This window comes from Thalassophryne amazonica, chromosome 2, assembly GCF_902500255.1.
Source record: "Thalassophryne amazonica chromosome 2, fThaAma1.1, whole genome shotgun sequence".
Lineage (NCBI taxonomy): Eukaryota > Metazoa > Chordata > Actinopteri > Batrachoidiformes > Batrachoididae > Thalassophryne > Thalassophryne amazonica.
The window spans coordinates 20354094-20379469 of NC_047104.1; the positions used below are offsets into that span (position 1 = coordinate 20354094).

Sequence of the window (25376 nt, forward strand, 5' to 3'; positions counted from 1 at the left end):
TTGTTCGACACAGTGGCAACACTTATTCATGGACAACTACCTGCAAGTCACTCTCCTTTTACAGCACAAGCTTTCTTGGATTACTTTGAGAAGAAAATAGATGACATTAGGTTAAACATCTCCCAGCATGCCTTAACCCAGCCACTACACCCTACTATTGAGGCAGGTGCCATCACTGAGATATTACCGAGATTTACAGAATTTGATAGTATCTCACTAGGCGTGCTGACAAAACTCATAACATCTACAAAAAGCACAACCTTCTTATTTGATCCTATATCAACAAAACTGTTTAAGGACCTGACTGTGCCGGAAATTATTAATCTCTCATTCACTTCTGGATCTGTTCCTAAATGTTTCAAATCTGCAGTTTGATACCGTGGATCATTATATTCTACTCGGTAGGCTTGAGAATCATTTTAGGATTACTGGGAATGCCCTTGCATGGTTTACATCATACCTGACCAGTTGTTCTCACTGTGTTTTGTACAATAACGAAGATTGCCTTGCATCAGTGAAAAGCTGGATGTCTAGCAATTTCCTGCTTTTAAACTCTGATAAGACATCTCTTCACTGGCTTCCTGTCCCTGTGAGCTCAGATTTTAAGGTTCTGTTACGAACCTATGAAATTATTCACGGACTGGCACCTCCCTACTTAGGTGACCTAATTAAACCCTATGTACCGGCCCAGGCGCTGTGTTCTCAGGGTGGAGGACTACTTTGTGTCACTTGGGTGAATAAAGTCTGCAGGTCACAGAGCTTTCTCTTATTGTTCACCTGCTTTGTGGAATGATCTCCCTGCACCAATAAAACAGTCCGATTCTGTAGAGATTTTCAAGTCCAGACATAAGACGCACTTGTATTCCCTTTTGTATGGGTAGCATACTGGTATAGTATGTTACTATGCTTTTTTGCACATTTAAATTCATTCTGTTAGTAAATAGAGCGAGCCGCAGCCTCAACTTTATCTAAATTGTATAGGTCTTTTAGTGAAATTTAGGGCTAGCGGTCACCTTAGTATTTTTTTCTGTTTTTCTTGTTGCTTAATGCTGACAAATTATACTGTATTTGTTGTTTTTCTGATGCCTGATTATGTTTTTTCTCTCTGTTTGAGGTGCAGCTCCATTCTTTTTCTGCAAGCCTCCCATCCTGTACACCAGCATAGACTCCGAGAATTTCCTGTATATTCGTATTGTAAATTGTGTTGGTAGCATGGCCCAAGGAGAGGGTCACCCCAAGCAGATGAGAGTCTCGTCTGCTTGAGGTTTCTTCCCCAAATCATCAGAGGGAGTTTTTTTCTTACCACTGTCACCTGTGTTCTTGCTCTAGGGGTTGGTAAGGTTTGACCTTACTTGTGTGAAGCACCTTGAGACAACTTTGTTGTGATTTGGCGCTATATAAATGAAATAAATTGAAATTAAATAAATTGCGAGACGCATCTAAACCAGCTCCACCACCAGCACTTATGGTTAGGAGGGTGGCAGGACAAAAAAACAAGTCCTGCCACAGTGTGGATGAACTCCTTGGGAGTGAAAGATACATGCTGCTTTCAAGATTGTTTATTGTTTATGTTTTTATATTTGATGCTTTTTGTGGTTTTTAATGTTTCATCTATTAAGTGTTGCCATTCATTCATTCATATTCTGCAACTTATCCAGGTCCAAGTCACAGTGGCAACAGGTCAAGCAGCTCATCCCACACTTCCCTATCCTCAGTCTTCCCAGGGGCTCCAAGGTGTTCCTAAGACAGCTTGGAAATATAATCTCTCCAGTGTATCCTTGATCTTCCCCAAGGCTTCCTCCCAGTTTGGAAATGCCTAGAAGACCTCCCCAGGGAGTCACCCAGGGGGCAACTTCACCAGATGTCCAAAATATCTCAGTTGGCTTCTTTCAATTCGAAGAAACAGCAGCTCTACGCCAAGTCCCTCCTTGATAATCGAGCTTCTCAACCTGTCCAGGAGTGTAAGTCCAGATACACAACAAATGAATCATATTTCTGCTGCTTGTATCTGTGACCTTATTCTTTCATTCATTACTTATTCATACTAATCTTCTTCACAGACTAAAGTTAATTATGGAGTTCCACAAGGTTCTGTGCTAGGACCAATTTTATTCACTTTATACATGCTTCCCTTAGGCAGTATTATTAGACGGTATTGCTTAAATTTTCATTGTTATGCAGATGATACCCAGCTTTATCTATCCATGAAGCCAGAGGACACACACCAATTAGCTAAACTGCAGGATTGGCTTACAGACATAAAGACATGGATGACCTCTAATTTCCTGCTTTTAAACTCAGATAAAACTGAAGTTATTGTACTTGGCCCCACAAATCTTAGAAACATGGTGTCTAACCAGATCCTTACTCTGGATGGCATTACCCTGACCTCTAGTAATACTGTGAGAAATCTTGGAGTCATTTTTGATCAGGATATGTCATTCAAAGCGCATATTAAACAAATATGTAGGACTGCTTTTTTGCATTTACGCAATATCTCTAAAATCAGAAAGGTCTTGTCTCAGAGTGATGCGGAAAAACTAATTCATGCATTTATTTCCTCTAGGCTGGACTATTGTAATTCATTATTATCAGGTTGTCCTAAAAGTTCCCTAAAAAGCCTTCAGTTAATTCAAAATGCTGCAGCTAGAGTACTGACGGGGACTAGAAGGAGAGAGCATATCTCACCCATATTGGCCTCTCTTCATTGGCTTCCTGTTAATTCTAGAATAGAATTTAAAATTCTTCTTCTTACTTATAAGGTTTTGAATAATCAGGTCCCATCTTATCTTAGGGACCTCGTAGTACCATATCACCCCAATAGAGCGCTTCGCTCTCAGACTGCAGGCTTACTTGTAGTTCCTAGGGTTTGTAAGAGTAGAATGGGAGGCAGAGCCTTCAGCTTTCAGGCTCCTCTCCTGTGGAACCAGCTCCCAATTCAGATCAGGGAGACAGACACCCTCTCTACTTTTAAGATTAGGCTTAAAACTTTCCTTTTTGCTAAAGCTTATAGTTAGGGCTGGATCAGGTGACCCTGAACCATCCCTTAGATATGCTGCTATAGACGTAGACTGCTGGGGGGTTCCCATGATGCACTGAGTGTTTCTTTCTCTTTTTGCTCTGTATGCACCACTCTGCATTTAATCATTAGTGATCGATCTCTGCTCCCCTCCACAGCATGTCTTTTTCCTGGTTCTCTCCCTCAGCCCCAACCAGTCCCAGCAGAAGACTGCCCCTCCCTGAGCCTGGTTCTGCTGGAGGTTTCTTCCTGTTAAAAGGGAGTTTTTCCTTCCCACTGTAGCCAAGTGCTTGCTCACAAGGGGTCGTTTTGACCGTTGGGGTTTTACATAATTATTGTATGTCCTTGCCTTACAATATAAAGCGCCTTGGGGCAACTGTTTGTTGTGATTTGGCGCTATATAAAAAAAAATTGATTGATTGATTGATTACCCAAAGTTCATGATCATAAGTGAGGATAGGTGTGTAAATGTGGACATTGTGCAGAGGGCAGTGCCTGCTGCACATAAAACAATGCACCAGACCCTTTACATACACCCTATGGGTGGTGAGACCACACAGAGGTGACACAGTGTTGGTTTTTTTTGGGCTGAACCCGATCGAGTAGACATGGCTACCGGGCACTCTGCTTCTTGTTGGCTTGGACATGTTGGACTCATTTCACACAGCGTTCAGCTTTTACCTGCTGTTATGTCATGTTTGTCTCCACGCACACTGAAGCCAGCATTTAACTCCTCCTCTATTACCTGCAACCTTATGTTTCACACCCCACTTTTAGTCCCAATGGCTCCACCTTGTCCTCTCTGGTCTTTGGGTCTGTCTCCTGGGATCTGCTCTGGTTTCTGGTCTTTGGACTAGTCTGGTAAGGATTTTGGATACATTCCCTCCCTCACTGTGTTAATGTGGTTCTTGTAATGCTACAACACGAGCGTTGGTGAGACAGGTATAAAAATCCCACCTAAGTCAAAAGACCTGAAACAATGAGATGACTGTGTGACATCACTGTGACATCACAATGTTTTTATTACCTCACTGAAGGCTTGAACATGAACGCTCTTCATTTGGTCCCAGTCATTTAGATAGCTTCTGTTAAAGGATGCCAGCTGGTCTGGATTCACAAAGCTGGAATCCCTGATGAAATACACAACACAGACAGAAACAAGTCCAAGGTGCTGTCAGAACACCAGATCGTCACTGCATGACTTGATTAACGCTTACACTGCATTCTGTCACCGGTCAGACGCTTTGTACCTCATCCCAGGGACAAACAGTTAAATCCATCGGCATCAATTTGACCAGTTAACACTCAGCCTTGGCTCGTGTGTCATACATCACACTGACAAAGTGAGGAACCTGTTGTGGGTTGGGGGGTTTGGCTAGACATTTTGGTGCTGCTTTTCTTTTCTTTGCTCTCCAGGTGGTGTGCAAACTGTTTTTCTGTGGAGAAGGTGCTGGCGGAAGACTCCTTCACCCTCATCAGACCTAACGACTTGCAGCACCTGTGGATGATGCTCACGTGCAGACTTAAAGACTTTCAGCTGAAGGAGATTATGAGATGGCGTTCTGCATTTAAGCCATGAGTGATTTGAGCAGAATTGCCGGGAACTCGACCTTGTGACGTTCGTTTGTGAGGCGCTGAGGACCGCGCCAGGGTTTGACACATCGTGCCTGTGAAGGAGGACGGGTGAGGGACACATGTTGTCAGCACACATCAGAGGTGATTATTGTCTGAATAATTGTTAATAGTAATTTGGCGTTTTGTTACGCAGTATATTTGAACAGTGATGAGAATTGTGCAGTTTGCTCCTCACTGCCGTGGCATACGGATTGATGATCTCACCTGTTGTGAGAAGCTGCTCATTTACATAAAGCTTAAATTCAGACCTGAATGTGTTGCTGATAGTGTGTGCCTCTGAAGGATATTTGTTGTAGCTCTGTTGACTTACCTCACCTTTTCCGTCCTTCACAGAGTCAGTTTGTTATATCCACCTGCGGGGGTGTTCGGCGGTGAACCTGAGTCCAGAAGTGCCGGGCTTTGATCCATTTGGGCGCTGGAGAGCGCGCCGTCCTTCACCTTGCCAGGCAGCTGACATTTATGTTGTACACGAATTATTGCACAGGAGGGAAATAAATTTGTTTCTTGGAACCGCTTTCTGGTTATTTAGCGCTGGGCCCTTGTCAGACGCTGGTTCGGTTCTCTGACCCGCGTCAGCACATAACAGAACCTTGGGGTAATTTTTGATCCTTCGTTGTCCTTTGGCCTCCATATTAGAAATATTACTAGGACTGCTTTGTTCCACCTACGAAATATAGCGAAGATTCATCCCATGCTGTCTATGGCTGATGCTGAGACCCTGATCCATGTGTTCATCTCTTCTAGATTGGACTACTGCAATGTTCTAGTTTCTGGTTTACCGCAGTCTAGCATTAGGGGTCTCCAATTGGTTCAAAATGCTGCAGCCAGACTTTTGACACGAAGCAGAAAGTTCGACCACATTACACACATTTTGGCATCCCTTCACTGGCTTCCTGTCCCAGTGAGATCAGATTTTAAGGTTCTGCTACTAACCTATAAAATTATTCATGGACTGGCACCTCCCTACCTAGCTGACCTAATTAAACCTTACGTACCGGCCCGGGCTTATGTTCTCAGGGTGCAGGACTACTTTGTGTCCCTAGGGTGAATAAGAGGTCTGCGGGTCACAGAGCTTTCTCTTATCATGCGCCTGTTCTGTGGAATGATCTCCCTGCGTCAATAAAACAATCAGATTCTGTGGAGACTTTCAAGTCCAAACTTAAGACGCACTTCTTTTCCCTTTCATATGGCTAGCATACTGGTACAGTTTTGTTTTACGCTTTTTACTCTTTTAATTCATGTCATTAGTAATTGGAGCGGGCCGCGGTCTCAACTTTACCTAAATTCTGGGTCTTTTAGTGAAGTGTGGCCGGTGATCACCTTAGTATTTCTTTTGTTTTTCTTGTTGATTAATGCTGACAAATTATACAGTATTTTTTGTCCTTCTGATGCCTGATTCTGTTTTTTCTCTGTTTAAGGTGCAGCTCCATCCAGAGATGGGAGTTGTGTTTGTGTTGGCGACCCTCCTGTCCTGTGCACCAACAGCAATTCCCGTATATTCGTCCGTGAATTGTTCTGTGAATTGTTTCTGTAATTTATGTCTGTAGCATGGCCCAAGCAGAGGGTCACCCCTTTGAGTCTGGTCTACTTGAGGTTTCTTCCTCAGAGGGAGTTTTTCCTTATCACTATTGCTCTGGGGGTTGGTAAGGTTAGACCTTACCTGTGTGAAGCGCCTTGAGGCAACTCTGTTGTGATTTGGCGCTATATAAATGAAAATAAACTGAAATTGAATTGAAAAATTGAAAATAAAAATCCATCCATCCATCTATGGCTGGACATTAACTATTGCTTCTGTGGATTAGAAATCCACTGTGTGTGTTTCATCCCTCCAACATTCAGCTAGAACTCTTCACCAGTCTGACATCAGTAATCTGTGGGACTTTGGTGATCTGGAAGATGTAATGCACAGAAACTTGCTCCACTGAGATCCGAGTGAAGTTGGACTGAGCATGTCCACCACCTTGCAGGTTGCAGGTGTATTTAATCTAAAGAAGAGTTGTAAAACATACCTCAGTGGCACATGGAATTACCCATATGTAGACCTGGGTTTGATTCCCGGTCACACTACATGTTTGTGTTCTTGGACTTCATCTGCATTGTCCCAGTCCATCCAGGTATAAATGGAGGCCGGCCTTAACTGGGAAAGTAACCTGTGATGGACTGTCATTCCATCCAGGGAGAGTTGAAGACTCTCATCTGCTTCATGCCACAGAATCTGGAGATAAGTACAGCTACAATCGGCCTCAGAACCTACAAAGGGCTTACAGTGTACAAGTACTCCTTCATCTTCTGCACTGGACAGATGTGCCATGTCTTTAGTGACTGGACTGGTGCTGCTGATGAGAGAACAAACTGATAATTAGATGAATTTTGTAGAAGTTTTTACCACCTGTGCAGATACCACTCGGATACACTCAACAAAAATGGCAGTTTTTTTTTTCAATTCCAAGAAACACAAGCTTGAAACATGACAAAAACTGTGTCCAACAGCTATTTGAGTTCAAAGAATTAATAGGAGACCATTAAAACAATCTTCATCCAAACAATTTTGGGGGGGCTACGTGTTTCATCATCCAGTGCCACTCACTGGACATGGTTTTATCATATAGATGGTGTTGCCAAGGAGAATGATAAGGTATCTACTCTGTAGACTTGCCCAGGTTGTGAATCCTGACCACAAAATTGTGTCTTCCTTAATGAAGTTCTGCACACGTTCATCTGTTCAATCTTTAAGATTGGACTGTTTCTCAAGAATTTTCTGGCTGGAAGACTTGTAGTCATGGTACCTTGCTGTGACTGGGCTTCATCCCACTTCCAAAGACACTGACCGTGTTTGGTTTGAATGTATTTTTCTGTGGCCTTACAATATATTGGTGTTCTGTCCAACATGAACCCTGCCTCTCTGCCTATGACCTCTGGGAAAGACAGATATTTAATGCCCACTTTGAGGTGATCAGGAACTGCCTGCAAAGAGAGAAGGCAGAGGTCAGGCAAGAACTGGTGGTCAAGCCGTAACTCGTAGATAAGCCTGTGTAAGACCCCAAGGTCGTGAATTGCCCTCAATAGGCCCAGCAGATAATCAGTCTGTAGGAAACAATGGCCCTCCTGATCAGGACAGGATTGACAGGAGCCAACCACAGGAAAAACTGTACCAATATAGGAAACACATCCTCCCCATCAAGATCAGCGTCTCGTGTAGGGCATGATTAGGAATTCATCGTGCATAACTAACGAAGCACTTCATGACAACATCCAGTCTTTTTGCATTAAAAAAGTGCTTGAAAAACATAATTCACAACATTAGAATACTTTACTATATCTGCCACACATAAAGGGAGCATTTTAGGTTTGATAAGCACATACAGAGCCTTGAAGATTAAAAAAAAAAGAAATTCTTGTATAAAATATAGAACCAGAGTGCTCTGAGAGCACAATATCGCCCACTGGCAATTGCTGTTTTAGTACAAGTGCTTGATACATTCTGATAACATATTAAGGTATTTGATAGTTGTTTTCAGAATGCAGACATCAAGTCATAAAACTAGCTGTTGTGTGGGCCACCAGAAGAGGAGGTACTGCTGGCCCACCACCAAAGGGCGCCCTGCCTGAAGTGCGGGCTTCAGGCACGAGAGGGCGCTGCTGCCACGGACACAGCCGGGGCTGACAGCTGTCACTCATTATCTCCTGACAGCTGTCACTCATTCATGCTTCATCATCTCACTCCATAAAACCCGGACATCATCTCCACCTCATTGCCGAGATATCATCGAACCATTCAGGTAGTATTCTCAGCCTCAAAAGTAAACTGTATGTCAGTCTGAACTCTTATTTGCAGCCGTTTTCCTGTGGTGTTCCTTGTCTGTGAGACCGGCGTTCGGTGTGACCAGCGACGGAGTCGCTTCACACCTCTACCAGATAAGTGTTTGAGACAGGAGCTGCACGAGTGTGTGTGTGAGGTGGAGGTGGACTCTCCACCATTGTTGCTACTGGGTGTGCACACACCCATATCTTATTGTCTCTGCTCCCTGCCAGCAGTACCAGATCCGACCGTCGAAGACGGTGGCCACCTGGGGACTCGGGACTTGGCGGCTCCAGTATTCTCCGGGTTCGGTGGCGGAGGAAATCGCGTGGTTCCGGTTCATCTCAGGACAGACGTCTTCTATCCTCGAGCCTGCACACACGTCACCCTTGCGATTGACTGTCTGTAAATTTCACATTCCTCTGTGTTGTGCTCATTCACAACAGTAAAGTGTTCATATTTGACTTTTTCATTGTCCGTTCATTTACGCCCCCTGTTGTGGGTCCGTGTCACTACACTTTCACAACACTAGCAGTATTTAGGTTTGTTAATCAACAGCCATAACTCTGGTAAAATGGGCCCAACTGGAATGGTATGATAATATGCTTAACAACCAATAATGACTTGTATCGAGTTTCACGAAATTCCTCCTAAAAGTGTGAGAGGAGTTGATTTCAGAACACTTATACCCTTTTGGTGACGGACAGACAGACGGACAGACAGACAGATTAAAATCGCCACAACATAATCCCCCTTCGGGCTTTCAGCCAGCGGGGGATAAAAATAAAATACATATAAATGACCCCACTATAGTTTATTTTTAATTGCTAAAATATCTTTGTCGCTTGAGGGTTAACATGAGTGTCATGAATAGATGAATTTATAGACATTTATGAATAGGAGCAAAGGTCTGACATGTTTATGATTAAATTTGACATTTAGTAATTTTAAAAGTCTGACACAGCAAACGCCACAGGAAGCCGCCGCACCGTGTCATCTGTGTCAGACTCCAGAGTTTTCTCCTCTGCTCCTCTGTTTGCTCATGAAGCATTTTGACACATAAAGCTGCAGCTTTATGTTCCAGAGGACTCAAACACAGGAGCTGATTTATTACCTGTGTGGGCTGCCTGAATTCCTGTTGGCCTGAATGCGGGTCTGGACATTGTTATCAGCTGTTGCTGCTGCACACATCTCCTCAGCCATTCCTGTGGCAACACACATCCTCCAGATGCAACTGTCCTGTGAGACCAGAGACACAGTCAAATCTCTGTGCACCACAACAAAAACCTAAAGAAAACCTGCTCATGAAGCTTTCTGTGAAGCAAGTGCTCACTGAATCCAAGTGTAAATATTAGCAAGGCTTCTTAGTCGATGTTGATGATTTGGCTGATTGGACTGCTTTGTGAGACATCCTCAGAATTTTTCAAAGGCACCACTTGAGAAGTTGAGCGAGAAGTTAGCGTGTCTGTGATTATATCCCTGTCACACTAGAGGCCAAATGAGCCTCTAGTGTGTTTGGATCTTTATGTTCTCTCCCCGTCTGCATCCACTTCACACTTTAATCCTCTGTCTTTGTCTTTACTCTTGTCACTTGAGTTCCATTCATGTTAATACAACCCCAATTCCAATGAAGTTGGGACATTGTGTAAAATGTAAATAAAAACAGAGTACAATGATTTGCAAATCCTCTTCAACCTATATTTAATTGAATACACCACAAAGACAAGATATTTAATGTTCAAAATGATAAACTTTATTGTTTTTGTGCAAATATTTGCTCATTTTGAAATGGATTCCTGCAACACGTTTCAAAAAAGCTGGGACAGCGGTATGTTTACCGCTGTGTTACATCACCTTTCCTTCTAACAACACTCAATAAGCATTTGGCAACTGAGGACACTAATTGTTGAAGCTTTGTAGGTGGAATTCTTTCCCATTCTTGCTTGATGTACAGCTTCAATTGTTCAACAGTCCGGAGTCTCCATTGGTGTACTTTGCGCTTCATAATGCACCACGCATTTTCAATGGGCGACAGGTCTGGACTGCAGGCAGGCCAGTCTAGTACCCGCACTCTTTTACTACGAAGCCACACTGTTGTAACATGTGCTGAATGTGGCTTGGCATTGTCTTGCTGACATAAGCAGGGATGTTCCCTGAAAAAGAGGTTGCTTGGATGGCAGCATGTGTTGCTCCAAAACCTGGATGTACCTTTCAGCATTGATGGTGCCATCACAGATGGGTAAGTTGCCCATGCCATGGGTACTAACACACCCCCATACCATCACAGATGCTGGCTTTTGAACTTAACGCTGGTAACAATCTGGACGGTCCTTTTCCTCTTTTGTCCAGAGGACACAACATCCATGATTTCCAAAAACAATTTAAAATGTGGACTCATCAGACCACATCACACTTTTCCACTTTGTGTCTGTCCATTTCAAATGAACTCGGGCCCAGAGAAGACGGCCGTGTTTCTGGATGTTGTTGATGTATGGCTATTGCTTGGCATGGTACTTGTAGATGTAGCGACGAACTGTGTTAACTGACAATGGTTTTCTGAATAGTTCCTGAGCCCATGCAGTAAGATCCTTTACACAATGATGTCGGTTTTTAATTTAGTGCTGCCTGAGGGATCAAAGGTCACGGGCATTCAGTGCTGGTTTTCAGCCTTGCCGCTTACGTGCAGAAAGTTGTCCAGATTCTCTGAATCTTCTGATTATATTATGGACTGTAGGTGATGGAATCCCTAAATTCCTTGCAATTGAACGTTGAGAAACATTGATCTTAAACTGTTGGACTATTTTTTCATGCAGTTGTTCACAAAGTGGTGATCCTCGCCCCATCTTTGCTTGTGAACAGCTGAGCCTTTTGGGGATGCTCCTTTTATACCCAATTTATTTCCCAGTCTTTTGTTGCCCCCCTCCCAGCTTTTTTGAAACGTGTTGCAGGCATCCATTTAAAAATCAACAAATATTTGCAGAAAAACAAAAAAGTCTTTCAGTTTGAACGTTAAATATCTTGTCTTTGTGGTGTATTCAATTGAATATAGGTTGAAGAGGATTTGCAAATCATTGTATTCTGTTTTATTTACATTTCACACAATGTCCCAAATTAATTGGAATTGGGGTTGTATTTGTTAGGTCATTGGTCTTTTTTTTGTTATTCACCGTAGGGGTTTTTGTAGCTGATTTCTCTTGCTTCTCTCTGCTTTATTTTTGTCTCACTCACTCATTTGTTATTCACCGTAGGGGTTTTTGTAGCTGATTTCTCTTGCTTCTCTCTGCTTTATTTTTGTCTCACTGCACTCATCTTCGTCTCTTTGTTCCCCGCACCCAGTGATGGGCACATTCCGATAACAGATAATTATCGAAGATAATGTTTTCAGTATCGGATTATCTTTTTAGATAACTTAAAAAAAACATTATCGGACCAATTATTTTCCGATTAATTTTTGTCCAATAACTTTTAAACCGATAAACAAAGCTGAACAGCAACCAGCATTTTTAAAATTCAGCACCCACCTGTTAAAAGTTTTGTAATAGACGTATAGTTTCAACCTTTGCAAACAGAAGAGAACTATTTGTATAAAAAGCATCTCAATTCTCTGCAAACAAAGGACAAACAGCCCCAAAAGGAAAAAGAAAATACAAAACATTTCCTTTAACACCATACCGATATGCTGGCAATATGACCTAAGTCATCCAGAGGCATACATTTTTAACTTATGGTTCAAATTTTAACCAAACTAATTTTGGACAAGTTATTTAAAATTACTGTCATGTCTGAAGTTTCATAAAGTAAAAATATCAGATATATGTTTTAGTTTTAAAGTAATGTGCTAATTTTTAAGGTTTTGTGAGCACATGCTGTGCCCCACAGTGCATTTTGGGTAGGATGATGTAATCTCAGTACGTCACGACAGGACAAATGCATTTCAGACACTCTGTTCAGGCTCCACGGACAACAGCATTAAACTCTAGTGCCTAAAACTCTCTTGAATATATTCTCTGCCTTTATAGACGTTGATTTTTTAAATTGCGTTTGTTAAATTCCACGCATTTTAAATGTGAGCAGACAGGGATTATCTAGAATTTGTTTTGAAAGCCTCTACTGCCATCTAGCATCTACTGGCCAGTAGTGTTCACGGCAGTGTCTGGGAACCAGTAGATGGCAGTGTTCTATTTATTTTGACCCCGGTTGTGTCAGATGATTGTCAAATCAAGTTTTTTGCTTTGCAAATGGCTTTTTTTTTTTTTTTACAAATTAAGTTTAAAAACAAAACAACTGCAAAATAATAATAATAATAATAATAATAATAATAATAATAATAATAATAATAATAATAATAATAATAATGCAAACATGCGCACATTCTCTCCACATGCAAAACATTTTGCGATGACACTTCCAGGGCTCCGTAAAAATGCCTGTTTTTACAAATAAAAAAATTGAATATTTTACAAAAGCACATTTAAACACCAACATACGACAGATGTCACATTAACGTGTTGGTTTACATAATGAATGACTGAACCAATCAGTGTTTAGCAGAGGCACGTTTACCCAGAATCCTTTGCGCTCTGTCTCTTTGTTGCAAAACGTCAGAATTAGTGCATTATTCAACATTAAAAGATATATGTTATATTTAAACTTTGTACAAATGACAGAATTGACATTAATGGAGTTATTCTATCGGTATTAATGTTATTTATAAATCAACACCATAACTCAATATGACTTTATTTTTCAAGACCTCCGCATGACCGGAGCTTTGTCATTGATAGAGAGCTGGCTTTACGGCTGCTCTCAGGGTGCCTCTGTGTTGGGAAGGCTATAATAAACAAGAGCTTCCAGCAGGGGCCGAATGTTGAAAGAAAAAAGTGTGGTGTCATTGTTTAGGTCTCGAGGTGCCTCTGTGCTCGGAACGCTGTAGTAAACAAGAGCTTCCAGCTGGGGCAGACTGTTGAAAGAAAAAAGTGTGGTCTTATTGTTTGGGTCTGTTGTTACTTTTAATATTATTAGAAGCTATTAAATTTGTTTTACTAGTAGTTGTAAATGTGCCAGAGATAATATTGGAATTTACGTTATTGGTTATCTGTAACTTCCGATACATTTTTGGGTGGTTTATTGTTTTATCTTTATCGAAGATAACTTTTCAGTTATCTGATTATCTGTTATCAAAGTTAATCTTTTGGTTATCTGTGCCCACCACTGCCCACACCTGTGCATCATTTTCTGTGACTGCCACCTCAGTTATTTCAGCCTCATTTGTTTTGTTCTTCAATGCCAGTTCATTGTTTCTGTCAAGCTCGTCCCAGCCTCTTGTCTTTGTCCTGATTAACTTGCCATTTTTTTTTTACCTTGGTTTACTTTCTGGATCATGCTTTTGTCTCTGCCCTTCAACCTCTGAATCACCATGTTTTTGGCCATACCTCTGCCTAATGCCTGCCTGATACCTCTGCCACGGTGACTGCTTCTCCGTATACGGAACTCCTGCCTGTTTGTCAGATAAAGCCTTCTGATTGATCATACCCCTCTGTGTGTGAGTTTGCATTTGTGTCCTGACATTATCTGAACCTCACAGTATGACAACAGAAACAAATAAATACATACAACCAGACAGACCCACCACATATTCATGTCCATTTCTCCTGTGATTTGGGATATATCCTCATCTATGTGAGCTGTGATTTGGGATATAATTATGTCTGTTCCTCCTGTGATTTGGTATATATCTATGACCATCTGTGCTGTGAGTTATATCTATGTCTGTCCATGTTGTGATTTGAGATATATAGATGTTTGTCTGTGCTGTGGTTTGAGATATATCCATGTCTGTCTGTGCTGTGATTTGAGATATATTTATGTCTGTCTGTGCTGTGATTCAGGATATCTACATGTCTGTGTTTTGAGATATCGACATGTCTGTCTGTGCTGTGATTGGGGATATATTCATGTCTGTCTGTGCTGTGATTTCAGATATATCCATGTCTGTCTGTGCTGTGTTTTGGGACATCTACATGTCTGTCTGTGCTGTGTTTTGGGAATCTACATTTCTGTCTGTACTGTGATTTGGGATATCTACATGTCTGTCTGTACTGTGATTCGGGATATCTACATGTCTGTCTGTGCTGTGATTCGGGATATCTACATTTCTGTCTGTACTGTGATTCGGGATATCTACATGTCTGTGTTGTGATTCGGGATATCTACATGTCTGTCTGTGTTGTGATTTGGGATATCTACATGTCTGTCTGTGCTGTGATTCGGGATATCTACATTTCTGTCTGTGTTGTGATTCGGGATATCTACATGTCTGTCTGTACTGTGATTCGGGATATCGACATGTCTGTCTATACTGTGATTCGGGATATCTACATGTCTGTGTTGTGATTCGGGATATCTACATGTCTGTCTGTGTTGTGATTTGGGATATCTACATGTCTGTCTGTCTGTGCTGTGATTCAAGATATCTGCATGTCTGTCTGTGCTGTGATTCGGGATATCTGCATGTCTGTCTGTGCTGTGATTCGGGATATCTACATGTCTGTCTGTGCTGTGATTCAAGATATCTGCATTTCTGTCTGTGTTGTGATTCAAGATATCTGCTTGTCTGTCTGTGCTGTTATTCGGGATATCTACATTTCTGTCTGTGCTGTGATTCGGGATATCTACATTTCTGTCTGTGTTGTGATTCGGGATATCTGCATTTCTGTCTGTGCTGTGATTCGGGATATCTGCATTTCTGTCTGTGCTGTGATTCTGGATATCTACATTTCTGTCTGTGCTGTGATTCGGGATATCTACATGTCTGTCTGTGCTGTGATTCGGGATATCTGCAGTTCTGTCTGTGCTGTGATTCGGGATATCTACATGTCTGTCTGTGCTGCGATTCGGGATATCTGCATGTCTGTCTGTGCTGCGATTCGGGATATCTGCATGTCTGTCTGTGCTGTGATTTGGGATATCTAAATGTCTGTCTGTCTGTGCTGTGATTCAAGATATCTGCATGTCTGTCTGTGTTGTGATTCAGGATATCTACATGTCTGTCTGTGCTGTGATTCAAGATATCTGCATGTCTGTCTGTGTTGTGATTCAAGATATCTGCATTTCTGTCTGTGCTGTGATTTGGGATACCTACATGTCTGTCTGTCTGTGCTGTGATTCAAGATATCTGCATGTCTGTCTGTGCTGTGATTCGGGATATCTACATGTCTGTCTGTGCTGTGATTCGGGATATCTACATGTCTGTGTTTTGAGATATCTACATGTCTTTCTGTGCTGTGATTTGGGATATCTGCATTTCTGTCTGTGCTGTGATTCGGGATATCTACATTTCTGTCTGTGCTGTGATTCGGGATATCTACATGTCTGTCTGTGCTGTGATTCGGGATATCTACATTTCTGTCTGTGCTGTGATTCGGGATATCTACATGTCTGTCTGTGCTGTGATTCGGGATATCTGCATTTCTGTCTGTGCTGTGATTTGGGATATCTACATGTCTGTCTGTGCTGTGATTCGGGATATCTGCAGTTCTGTCTGTGCTGTGATTCGGGATATCTACATTTCTGTCTGTGCTGTGATTCGGGATATCTACATGTCTGTCTGTGCTGTGATTTGGGATATCTGCATTTCTGTCTGTGCTGTGATTCGGGATATCTACATTTCTGTCTGTGCTGTGATTCGGGATATCTACATGTCTATCTGTGCTGTGATTCGGGATATCTACATTTATGTCTGTGCTGTGATTCAGGATATCTGCATTTCTGTCTGTGCGGTGATTCGGGATATCTACATTTCTGTCTGTGTTGTGATTCGGGATATCTGCATGTCTGTCTGTGCTGTGATTTGGGATATCTACATGTCTGTCTGTCTGTGCTGTGATTCGGGATATCTGCATTTCTGTCTGTGCTGTGATTCGGGATATCTACATTTCTGTCTGTGTTGTGATTCGGGATATCTACATGTCTGTCTGTACTGTGATTCGGGATATCTACATGTCTGTCTATACTGTGATTCGGGATATCTACATGTCTGTGTTGTGATTCTGGATATCTACATGTCTGTCTGTGTTGTGATTTGGGATATCTACATGTCTGTCTGTCTGTGCTGTGATTCAAGATATCTGCATGTCTGTCTGTGCTGTGATTCGGGATATCTGCATGTCTGTCTGTGCTGTGATTCGGGATATCTACATGTCTGTGCTGTGATGTGATTCAAGATATCTGCATTTCTGTCTGTGTTGTGATTCAAGATATCTGCTTGTCTGTCTGTGCTGTTATTCGGGATATCTACATTTCTGTCTGTGCTGTGATTCGGGATATCTACATTTCTGTCTGTGTTGTGATTCGGGATATCTGCATTTCTGTCTGTGCTGTGATTCGGGATATCTGCATTTCTGTCTGTGCTGTGATTCTGGATATCTACATTTCTGTCTGTGCTGTGATTCGGGATATCTACATGTCTGTCTGTGCTGTGATTCGGGATATCTGCAGTTCTGTCTGTGCTGTGATTCGGGATATCTACATGTCTGTCTGTGCTGCGATTCGGGATATCTGCATGTCTGTCTGTGCTGTGATTTGGGATATCTAAATGTCTGTCTGTCTGTGCTGTGATTCAAGATATCTGCATGTCTGTCTGTGCTGTGATTCGGGATATCTACATGTCTGTCTGTGCTGTGATTCGGGATATCTACATGTCTGTGTTTTGAGATATCTACATGTCTTTCTGTGCTGTGATTTGGGATATCTGCATTTCTGTCTGTGCTGTGATTCAAGATATCTGCATGTCTGTCTGTGCTGTGATTCGGGATATCTACATGTCTGTCTGTGCTGTGATTCGGGATATCTACATGTCTGTGTTTTGAGATATCTACATGTCTTTCTGTGCTGTGATTTGAGATATCTGCATTTCTGTCTGTGCTGTGATTCGGGATATCTACATTTCTGTCTGTGCTGTGATTCGGGATATCTACATTTCTGTCTGTGGTGTGATTCAGGATATCTACATTTCTGTCTGTGCTTTGATTCGGGATATCTACATGTCTGTCTGTGCTGTGATTTGGGATATCTACATTTCTGTCTGTGCTGTGATTAGGGATATCTACATTTCTGTCTGTGTTGTGATTCGGGATATCTGCATGTCTGTCTGTGCTGTGATTTGGGATATCTACATGTCTGTCTGTCTGTGCTGTGATTCAAGATATCTGCATGTCTGTCTGTGCTGTGATTCGGCATATCTACATGTCTGTCTGTGCTGTGATTCAAGATATCTGCATGTCTGTATGTGTGGTGATTCAAGATATCTGCATGTCTGTCTGTGCTGTGATTCGGGATATCTACATGTCTGTCTGTGCTGTGATTCAAGATATCTGCATGTCTGTCTGTGTTGTGATTCAAGATATCTGCATTTCTGTCTGTGCAGTGATTTGGGATATCTACATGTCTGTCTGTCTGTGCTGTGATTCAAGATATCTGCATGTCTGTCTGTGCTGTGATTCGGGACATCTGCATTTCTGTCTGTGCTGTGATTCGGGATATCTACATTTCTGTCTGTGTTGTGATTCGGGATATCTGCATGTCTGTCTGTGTTGTGATTCAAGATATCTGCATGTCTGTCTGTGCTGTGATTTGGGATATCTACATGTCTGTCTGTCTGTGCTGTGATTCAAGATATCTGCATGTCTGTCTATGTTGTGATTCAAGATATCTGCATGTCTGTGTGTGCTGTGATTCGGGATATCTACATTTCTGTCTGTGTTGTGATTCGGGATATCTACATGTCTGTGTTTTGAGATATCGACATGTCTGTCTGTGCTGTGATTGGGGATATATTCATGTCTGTCTGTGCTGTGATTTCAGATATATCCATGTCTGTCTGTGCTGTGTTTTGGGACATCTACATGTCTGTCTGTGCTGTGTTTTGGGAATCTACATTTCTGTCTGTACTGTGATTTGGGATATCTACATGTCTGTCTGTGCTGTGATTCGGGATATCTACATGTCTGTGTTTTGAGATATCTACATGTCTTTCTGTGCTGTGATTTGGGATATCTGCATTTCTGTCTGTGCTGTGATTCGGGATATCTACATTACTGTCTGTGCTGTGATTCGGGATATCTACATGTCTGTCTGTGCTGTGATTCGGGATATCTGCATTTCTGTCTGTGCTGTGATTTGGGATATCTACATGTCTGTCTGTGCTGTGATTCGGGATATCTGCATTTCTGTCTGTGCTGTGATTCGGGATATCTACATGTCTGTCTGTGCTGTGATTCGGGATATCTACATGTCTGTCTGTGCTGTGATTCGGGATATCTGCATTTCTGTCTGTGATGTGATTCGGGATATCTACATTTCTGTCTGTGTTGTGATTCGGGATATCTACATGTCTGTGTTTTGAGATATCGACATGTCTGTCTGTGCTGTGATTGGGGATATATTCATGTCTGTCTGTGCTGTGATTTCAGATATATCCATGTCTGTCTGTGCTGTGTTTTGGGACATCTACATGTCTGTCTGTGCTGTGTTTTGGGAATCTACATTTCTGTCTGTACTGTGATTTGGGATATCTACATGTCTGTCTGTGCTGTGATTCGGGATATCTACATGTCTGTGTTTTGAGATATCTACATGTCTTTCTGTGCTGTGATTTGGGATATCTGCATTTCTGTCTGTGCTGTGATTCGGGATATCTACATTACTGTCTGTGCTGTGATTCGGGATATCTACATGTCTGTCTGTGCTGTGATTCGGGATATCTGCATTTCTGTCTGTGCTGTGATTTGGGATATCTACATGTCTGTCTGTGCTGTGATTCGGGATATCTGCATTTCTGTCTGTGCTGTGATTCGGGATATCTACATGTCTGTCTGTGCTGTGATTCGGGATATCTACATGTCTGTCTGTGCTGTGATTCGGGATATCTGCATTTCTGTCTGTGATGTGATTCGGGATATCTACATTTCTGTCTGTGCTGTGATTCGGGATATCTACATGTCTATCTGTGCTGTGATTCGGGATATCTACATTTATGTCTGTGCTGTGATTCAGGATATCTGCATTTCTGTCTGTGCGGTGATTCGGGATATCTACATTTCTGTCTGTGTTGTGATTCAGGATATCTGCATGTCTGTCTGTGCTGTGATTTGGGATATCTACATGTCTGTCTGTCTGTGCTGTGATTCAAGATATCTGCATGTCTGTCTGTGCTGTGATTCGGGATATCGACATGTCTGTCTGTGCTGTGATTCAAGATATCTGCATGTCTGTCTGTGTTGTGATTCAAGATATCTGCTTGTCTGTCTGTGCTGTGATTCAGGATATCTACATTTCTGTCTGTGCTGTGATTCTGGATATCTGCATTTCTGTCTGTGCTGTGATTCGGGATATCTACATTTCTGTCTGTGCTGTGATTCGGGATATCTACATGTCTGTCTGTGCTGTGATTCGGGATATCTGCATTTCTGTCTGTGCTGTGATTCGGGATATCTACATTTCTGTCTGTGCTGTGATTCGGGATATCTACATGTCTATCTGTGCTGTGATTCGGGATATCTACATTTATGTCTGTGCTGTGATTCAGGATATCTGCATTTCTGTCTGTGCGGTGATTCGGGATATCTACATTTCTGTCTGTGTTGTGATTCGGGATATCTGCATGTCTGTCTGTGCTGTGATTTGGGATATCTACATGTCTGTCTGTCTGTGCTGTGATTCGGGATATCTGCATTTCTGTCTGTGCTGTGATTCGGGATATCTACATTTCTGTCTGTGTTGTGATTCGGGATATCTACATGTCTGTCTGTACTGTGATTCGGGATATCTACATGTCTGTCTATACTGTGATTCGGGATATCTACATGTCTGTGTTGTGATTCGGGATATCTACATGTCTGTCTGTGTTGTGATTTGGGATATCTACATGTCTGTCTGTCTGTGCTGTGATTCAAGATATCTGCATGTCTGTCTGTGCTGTGATTCGGGATATCTGCATGTCTGTCTGTGCTGTGATTTGGGATATCTACATGTCTGTCTGTGCTGTGATTCAAGATATCTGCATTTCTGTCTGTGTTGTGATTCAAGATATCTGCTTGTCTGTCTGTGCTGTTATTCGGGATATCTACATTTCTGTCTGTGCTGTGATTCGGGATATCTACATTTCTGTCTGTGTTGTGATTCGGGATATCTGCATTTCTGTCTGTGCTGTGATTCGGGATATCTGCATTTCTGTCTGTGCTGTGATTCTGGATATCTACATTTCTGTCTGTGCTGTGATTCGGGATATCTACATTTCTGTCTGTGTTGTGATTCGGGATATCTGCATGTCTGTCTGTGTTGTGATTCAAGATATCTGCATGTCTGTCTGTGCTGTGATTTGGGATATCTACATGTCTGTCTGTCTGTGCTGTGATTCAAGATATCTGCATGTCTGTCTATGTTGTGATTCAAGATATCTGCATGTCTGTGTGTGCTGTGATTCGGGATATCTACATTTCTGTCTGTGTTGTGATTCGGGATATCTACATGTCTGTGTTTTGAGATATCGACATGTCTGTCTGTGCTGTGATTGGGGATATATTCATGTCTGTCTGTGCTGTGATTTCAGATATATCCATGTCTGTCTGTGCTGTGTTTTGGGACATCTACATGTCTGTCTGTGCTGTGTTTTGGGAATCTACATTTCTGTCTGTACTGTGATTTGGGATATCTACATGTCTGTCTGTGCTGTGATTCGGGATATCTACATGTCTGTGTTTTGAGATATCTACATGTCTTTCTGTGCTGTGATTTGGGATATCTGCATTTCTGTCTGTGCTGTGATTCGGGATATCTACATTTCTGTCTGTGCTGTGATTCGGGATATCTACATGTCTGTCTGTGCTGTGATTCGGGATATCTACATTTCCGTCTGTGCTGTGATTCGGGATATCTACATGTCTGTCTGTGCTGTGATTCGGGATATCTGCATTTCTGTCTGTGCTGTGATTCGGGATATCTACATGTCTGTCTGTGCTGTGATTCGGGATATCTGCAGTTCTGTCTGTGCTGTGATTCGGGATATCTACATTTCTGTCTGTGCTGTGATTCGGGACATCTGCATTTCTGTCTGTGCTGTGATTCGGGATATCTACATTTCTGTCTGTGCTGTGATTCGGGATATCTACATGTCTGTCTGTGCTGTGATTCTGGATATCTGCATTTCTGTCTGTGCTGTGATTCGGGATATCTGCATTTCTGTCTGTGCTGTGATTCGGGATATCTACATGTCTGTCTGTGCTGTGATTCGGGATATCTGCATTTCTGTCTGTGCTGTGATTCGGGATATCTACATTTCTGTCTGTGTTGTGATTCAAGATATCTGCATGTCTGTCTGTGCTGTGATTTGGGATATCTACATGTCTGTCTGTGCTGTGATTCAAGATATCTGCATGTCTGTCTGTGTTGTGATTCAAGATATCTGCATTTCTGTCTGTGCTGTGATTTGGGATACCTACATGTCTGTCTGTCTGTGCTGTGATTCAAGATATCTGCATGTCTGTCTGTGCTGTGATTCGGGATATCTACATGTCTGTCTGTGCTGTGATTCGGGATATCTGCATTTCTGTCTGTGCTGTGATTCGGGATATCTGCATGTCTGTCTGTGTTGTGATTCAAGATATCTGCATGTCTGTCTGTGCTGTGATTTGGGATATCTACATGTCTGTCTGTCTGTGCTGTGATTCAAGATATCTGCATGTCTGTCTGTGCTGTGATTCGGGATATCTACATGTCTGTCTGTGCTGTGATTCAAGATATCTGCATGTCTGTCTGTGTTGTGATTCAAGATATCTGCATTTCTGTCTGTACTGTGATTTGGGATATCTACATGTCTGTCTGTCTGTGCTGTGATTCAAGATATCTGCATGTCTGTCTATGTTGTGATTCAAGATATCTGCATGTCTGTGTGTGCTGTGATTCGGGATATCTACATTTCTGTCTGTGTTGTGATTCGGGATATCTACATTTCTGTCTGTGCTGTGATTCGGGATATCTGCATTTCTGTCTGTGCTGTGATTCGGGATATCTACATGTCTGTCTGTGCTGTGATTCGTGATATCTACATTTCTGTCTGTGCTGTGATTTGGGATATCTGCATTTCTGTCTGTGCTGTGATTCGGGATATCTACATTTCTGTCTGTGTTGTGATTCGGGATATCTGCATGTCTGTCTGTGTTGTGATTCAAGATATCTGCATGTCTGTCTGTGCTGTGATTTGGGATATCTACATGTCTGTCTGTCTGTGCTGTGATTCGGGATATCTACATGTCTGTCTGTGCTGTGATTCGTGATATCTACATTTCTGTCTGTGCTGTGATTCGGGATATCTACATTTCTGTCTGTGTTGTGATTCGGGATATCTGCATGTCTGTCTGTGTTGTGATTCAAGATATCTGCATGTCTGTCTGTGCTGTGATTTGGGATATCTACATGTCTGTCTGTCTGTGCTGTGATTCAAGATATCTGCATGTCTGTCTGTGCTGTGATTCGGGATATCTACATGTCTGTCTGTGCTGTGATTCAAGATATCTGCATGTCTGTCTGTGTTGTGATTCAAGATATCTGCATTTCTGTCTGTGCTGTGATTCGGGATATCTACATGTCTGTCTGTGCTGTGATTCGGGATATCTGCAGTTCTGTCTGTGCTGTGATTCGGGATATCTACCTTTCTGTCTGTGCTGTGATTCGGGATATCTGCATTTCTGTCTGTGCTGTGATTTGGGATATCTACATGTCTGTCTGTGCTGTGATTCGGGATATCTACATTTCTGTCTGTGCTGTGATTTGGGATATCTATGTCTGTCTGTGCTGTGATTCGGGATATCTGCATTTCTGTCTGTGCTGTGATTCGGGATATCTGCATGTCTGTCTGTGTTGTGATTCAAGATATCTGCATGTCTGTCTGTGCTGTGATTTGGGATATCTACATGTCTGTCTGTCTGTGCTGTGATTCAAGATATTTGCATGTCTGTCTGTGCTGTGATTCGGGATATCTACATGTCTGTCTGTGCTGTGATTCGGGATATCTACATGTCTGTGTTTTGAGATATCTACATGTCTGTCTGTGCTGTTATTCGGGATATCTACATGTCTGTCTGTGCTGTGATTTGGGATATCAGATTTCATGGGTACTGAGAAAATTTTGCCAAATTAAGAGGCCATTCAAGAAAATTTTCAAAATGTCAAAGATTTCTGAAGAAAACCTCAACAACCAGCAAGACATATCTCCATCTGTGTGTAAATTACGATGCTCCAAGACCCTGGTCAAAACAGTTCAGCTGGTTCTTCAGGTTTCAGTCACACTTACACAATCGTGTCAATGCTAAAATAAATTTACAACTACTGGTAGAGAATTTCTTTGAACAATCTTCAAACTGTGTCGTGGGACTGAGAGTGGTACCATCTCAGATCAGCCAGCCCTTCTTCTGCTGAAGTACAGCATGTTATCGTTTTGTCTTTAAGCCTGATCTGTCTTGTATATCGCAGAAACAAAGAAGCCTGGATGGATGATCTAAAGCATATATTGATCAGTAATATATTTGTGATTGATTGTTATGATTGTTCATCTCTATTTTAAAGATGTGGGAATGGACTGATTGTCTGCCTAGGTGACTGCCATCCAGGACCCAAGGCAGTTCCACGGTGCTATGGATGCAGCTAAGTGCATGACCAGCACATGCTCCCAGACTTGACTTGATTGGTCTGAATGACTTCATAATGAACCCAGAAGTGATGTGATGAAGCCACAGAGTCCAAACCACCATCACAGGCAGACGTACGTTGACTTGTTCCTGTATGTTGTGGTTTGCAGAGTGTGCAGTGTGTGATCAGCCCTCTGACGGCTTTCCTCTAAGGTGTTTTAAGGATTCACTGAAGGACTAACAGCTCGCAGTTCAGAGGTTGGAGGAGGGTTCACCAGGTCAAGAAGCAGCTCAGGACATTAAAGTGAACAGATGTTGAACTTTGGTATACGTCCCTGGTTTGTTTTTTGAAGCGCAGCCTGTCGGAGAGACCTGAGACCCAGAGAAGGTCAGGACGATGGACCAGGTGTGCATAACCTAGCAATGGGTGTTTGGGATGTGAACCTTGGTCCTGAAGCCACGTTGATGAAATCCATTTGTGCTGAACTGAGATGTCCGTTGTGTTTTTGTTGCCATTCCTTGAACGTTTTTAATGTGTGCTGCAATAATTCTTTAAAACTCAGCTGCAGAGAAACACAGACTTCAGCCTGAATTCTTATTGCCTCCAGACTACAAAATTTGAATGAAATTTGGTTTTTACAGTTAAACGTTCCAGGATCCACCTTATTTTTTCCTTGTGGCGGTAAAGCTGCTTAAAAATACTGATCCAAAGAGCAACTGGAAGCCAGGTGAGGATGGACATGGTTTTTGTCACGGTACCTTTATGCTGAAGGAGCCCTTCATCCTCCTTTTATTGCGGAAACACAGCTGTTGTGCATCCTCTGGACCTCCTATAGTGTTCTGGGCTGTCTGCCGGGACGTTCTCCAGCGCTGCTTCTCTGCCTCGTGGTACTCGGTTGAGTCCTCAGCAGTAAGGTCTGTCCTCCAGCATGGCCCAAACGTCCTGCAGCCCGCTAAGGCAGCCTTGCGACGTCTGTCATCTGGACTGGGGCCGTCATCATTGGTGTCTGAACGGCACGGGATCAGGGACCTGTGTCAGGCCGAAAACACTCACCATCAGGTCTTAAAGGAACGTGAGCTGCATTTCTATACACAATATAAACTTATGACATGCTGCCAATTAAAGGTTGAAGGCCTGATGAGAAATTAAACCGGAAAAATTTACTTCTGACAGACAGATGAGTTTCGACATGAAACCAGGAAAGATCTGGTTTTTGTGTCTGCAGCTTGGGGTGGGTATGAT

At 42.3% G+C, this 25376-nt stretch overlaps 1 protein-coding gene across 1 annotated transcript in view; it reads right to left on the minus strand.

The window, feature by feature from the left end:
• il16 (interleukin 16) overlaps positions 1 to 25376 on the minus strand; it is a 236540-nt gene that overhangs the window by 200194 nt on the left and 10970 nt on the right. Inside the window, 3 exon segments of the mRNA XM_034184100.1 lie at positions 4047 to 4149; positions 9568 to 9692; positions 24893 to 25163. Coding sequence (XP_034039991.1) covers positions 4047 to 4149; positions 9568 to 9692; positions 24893 to 25163 — 499 coding nt within the window.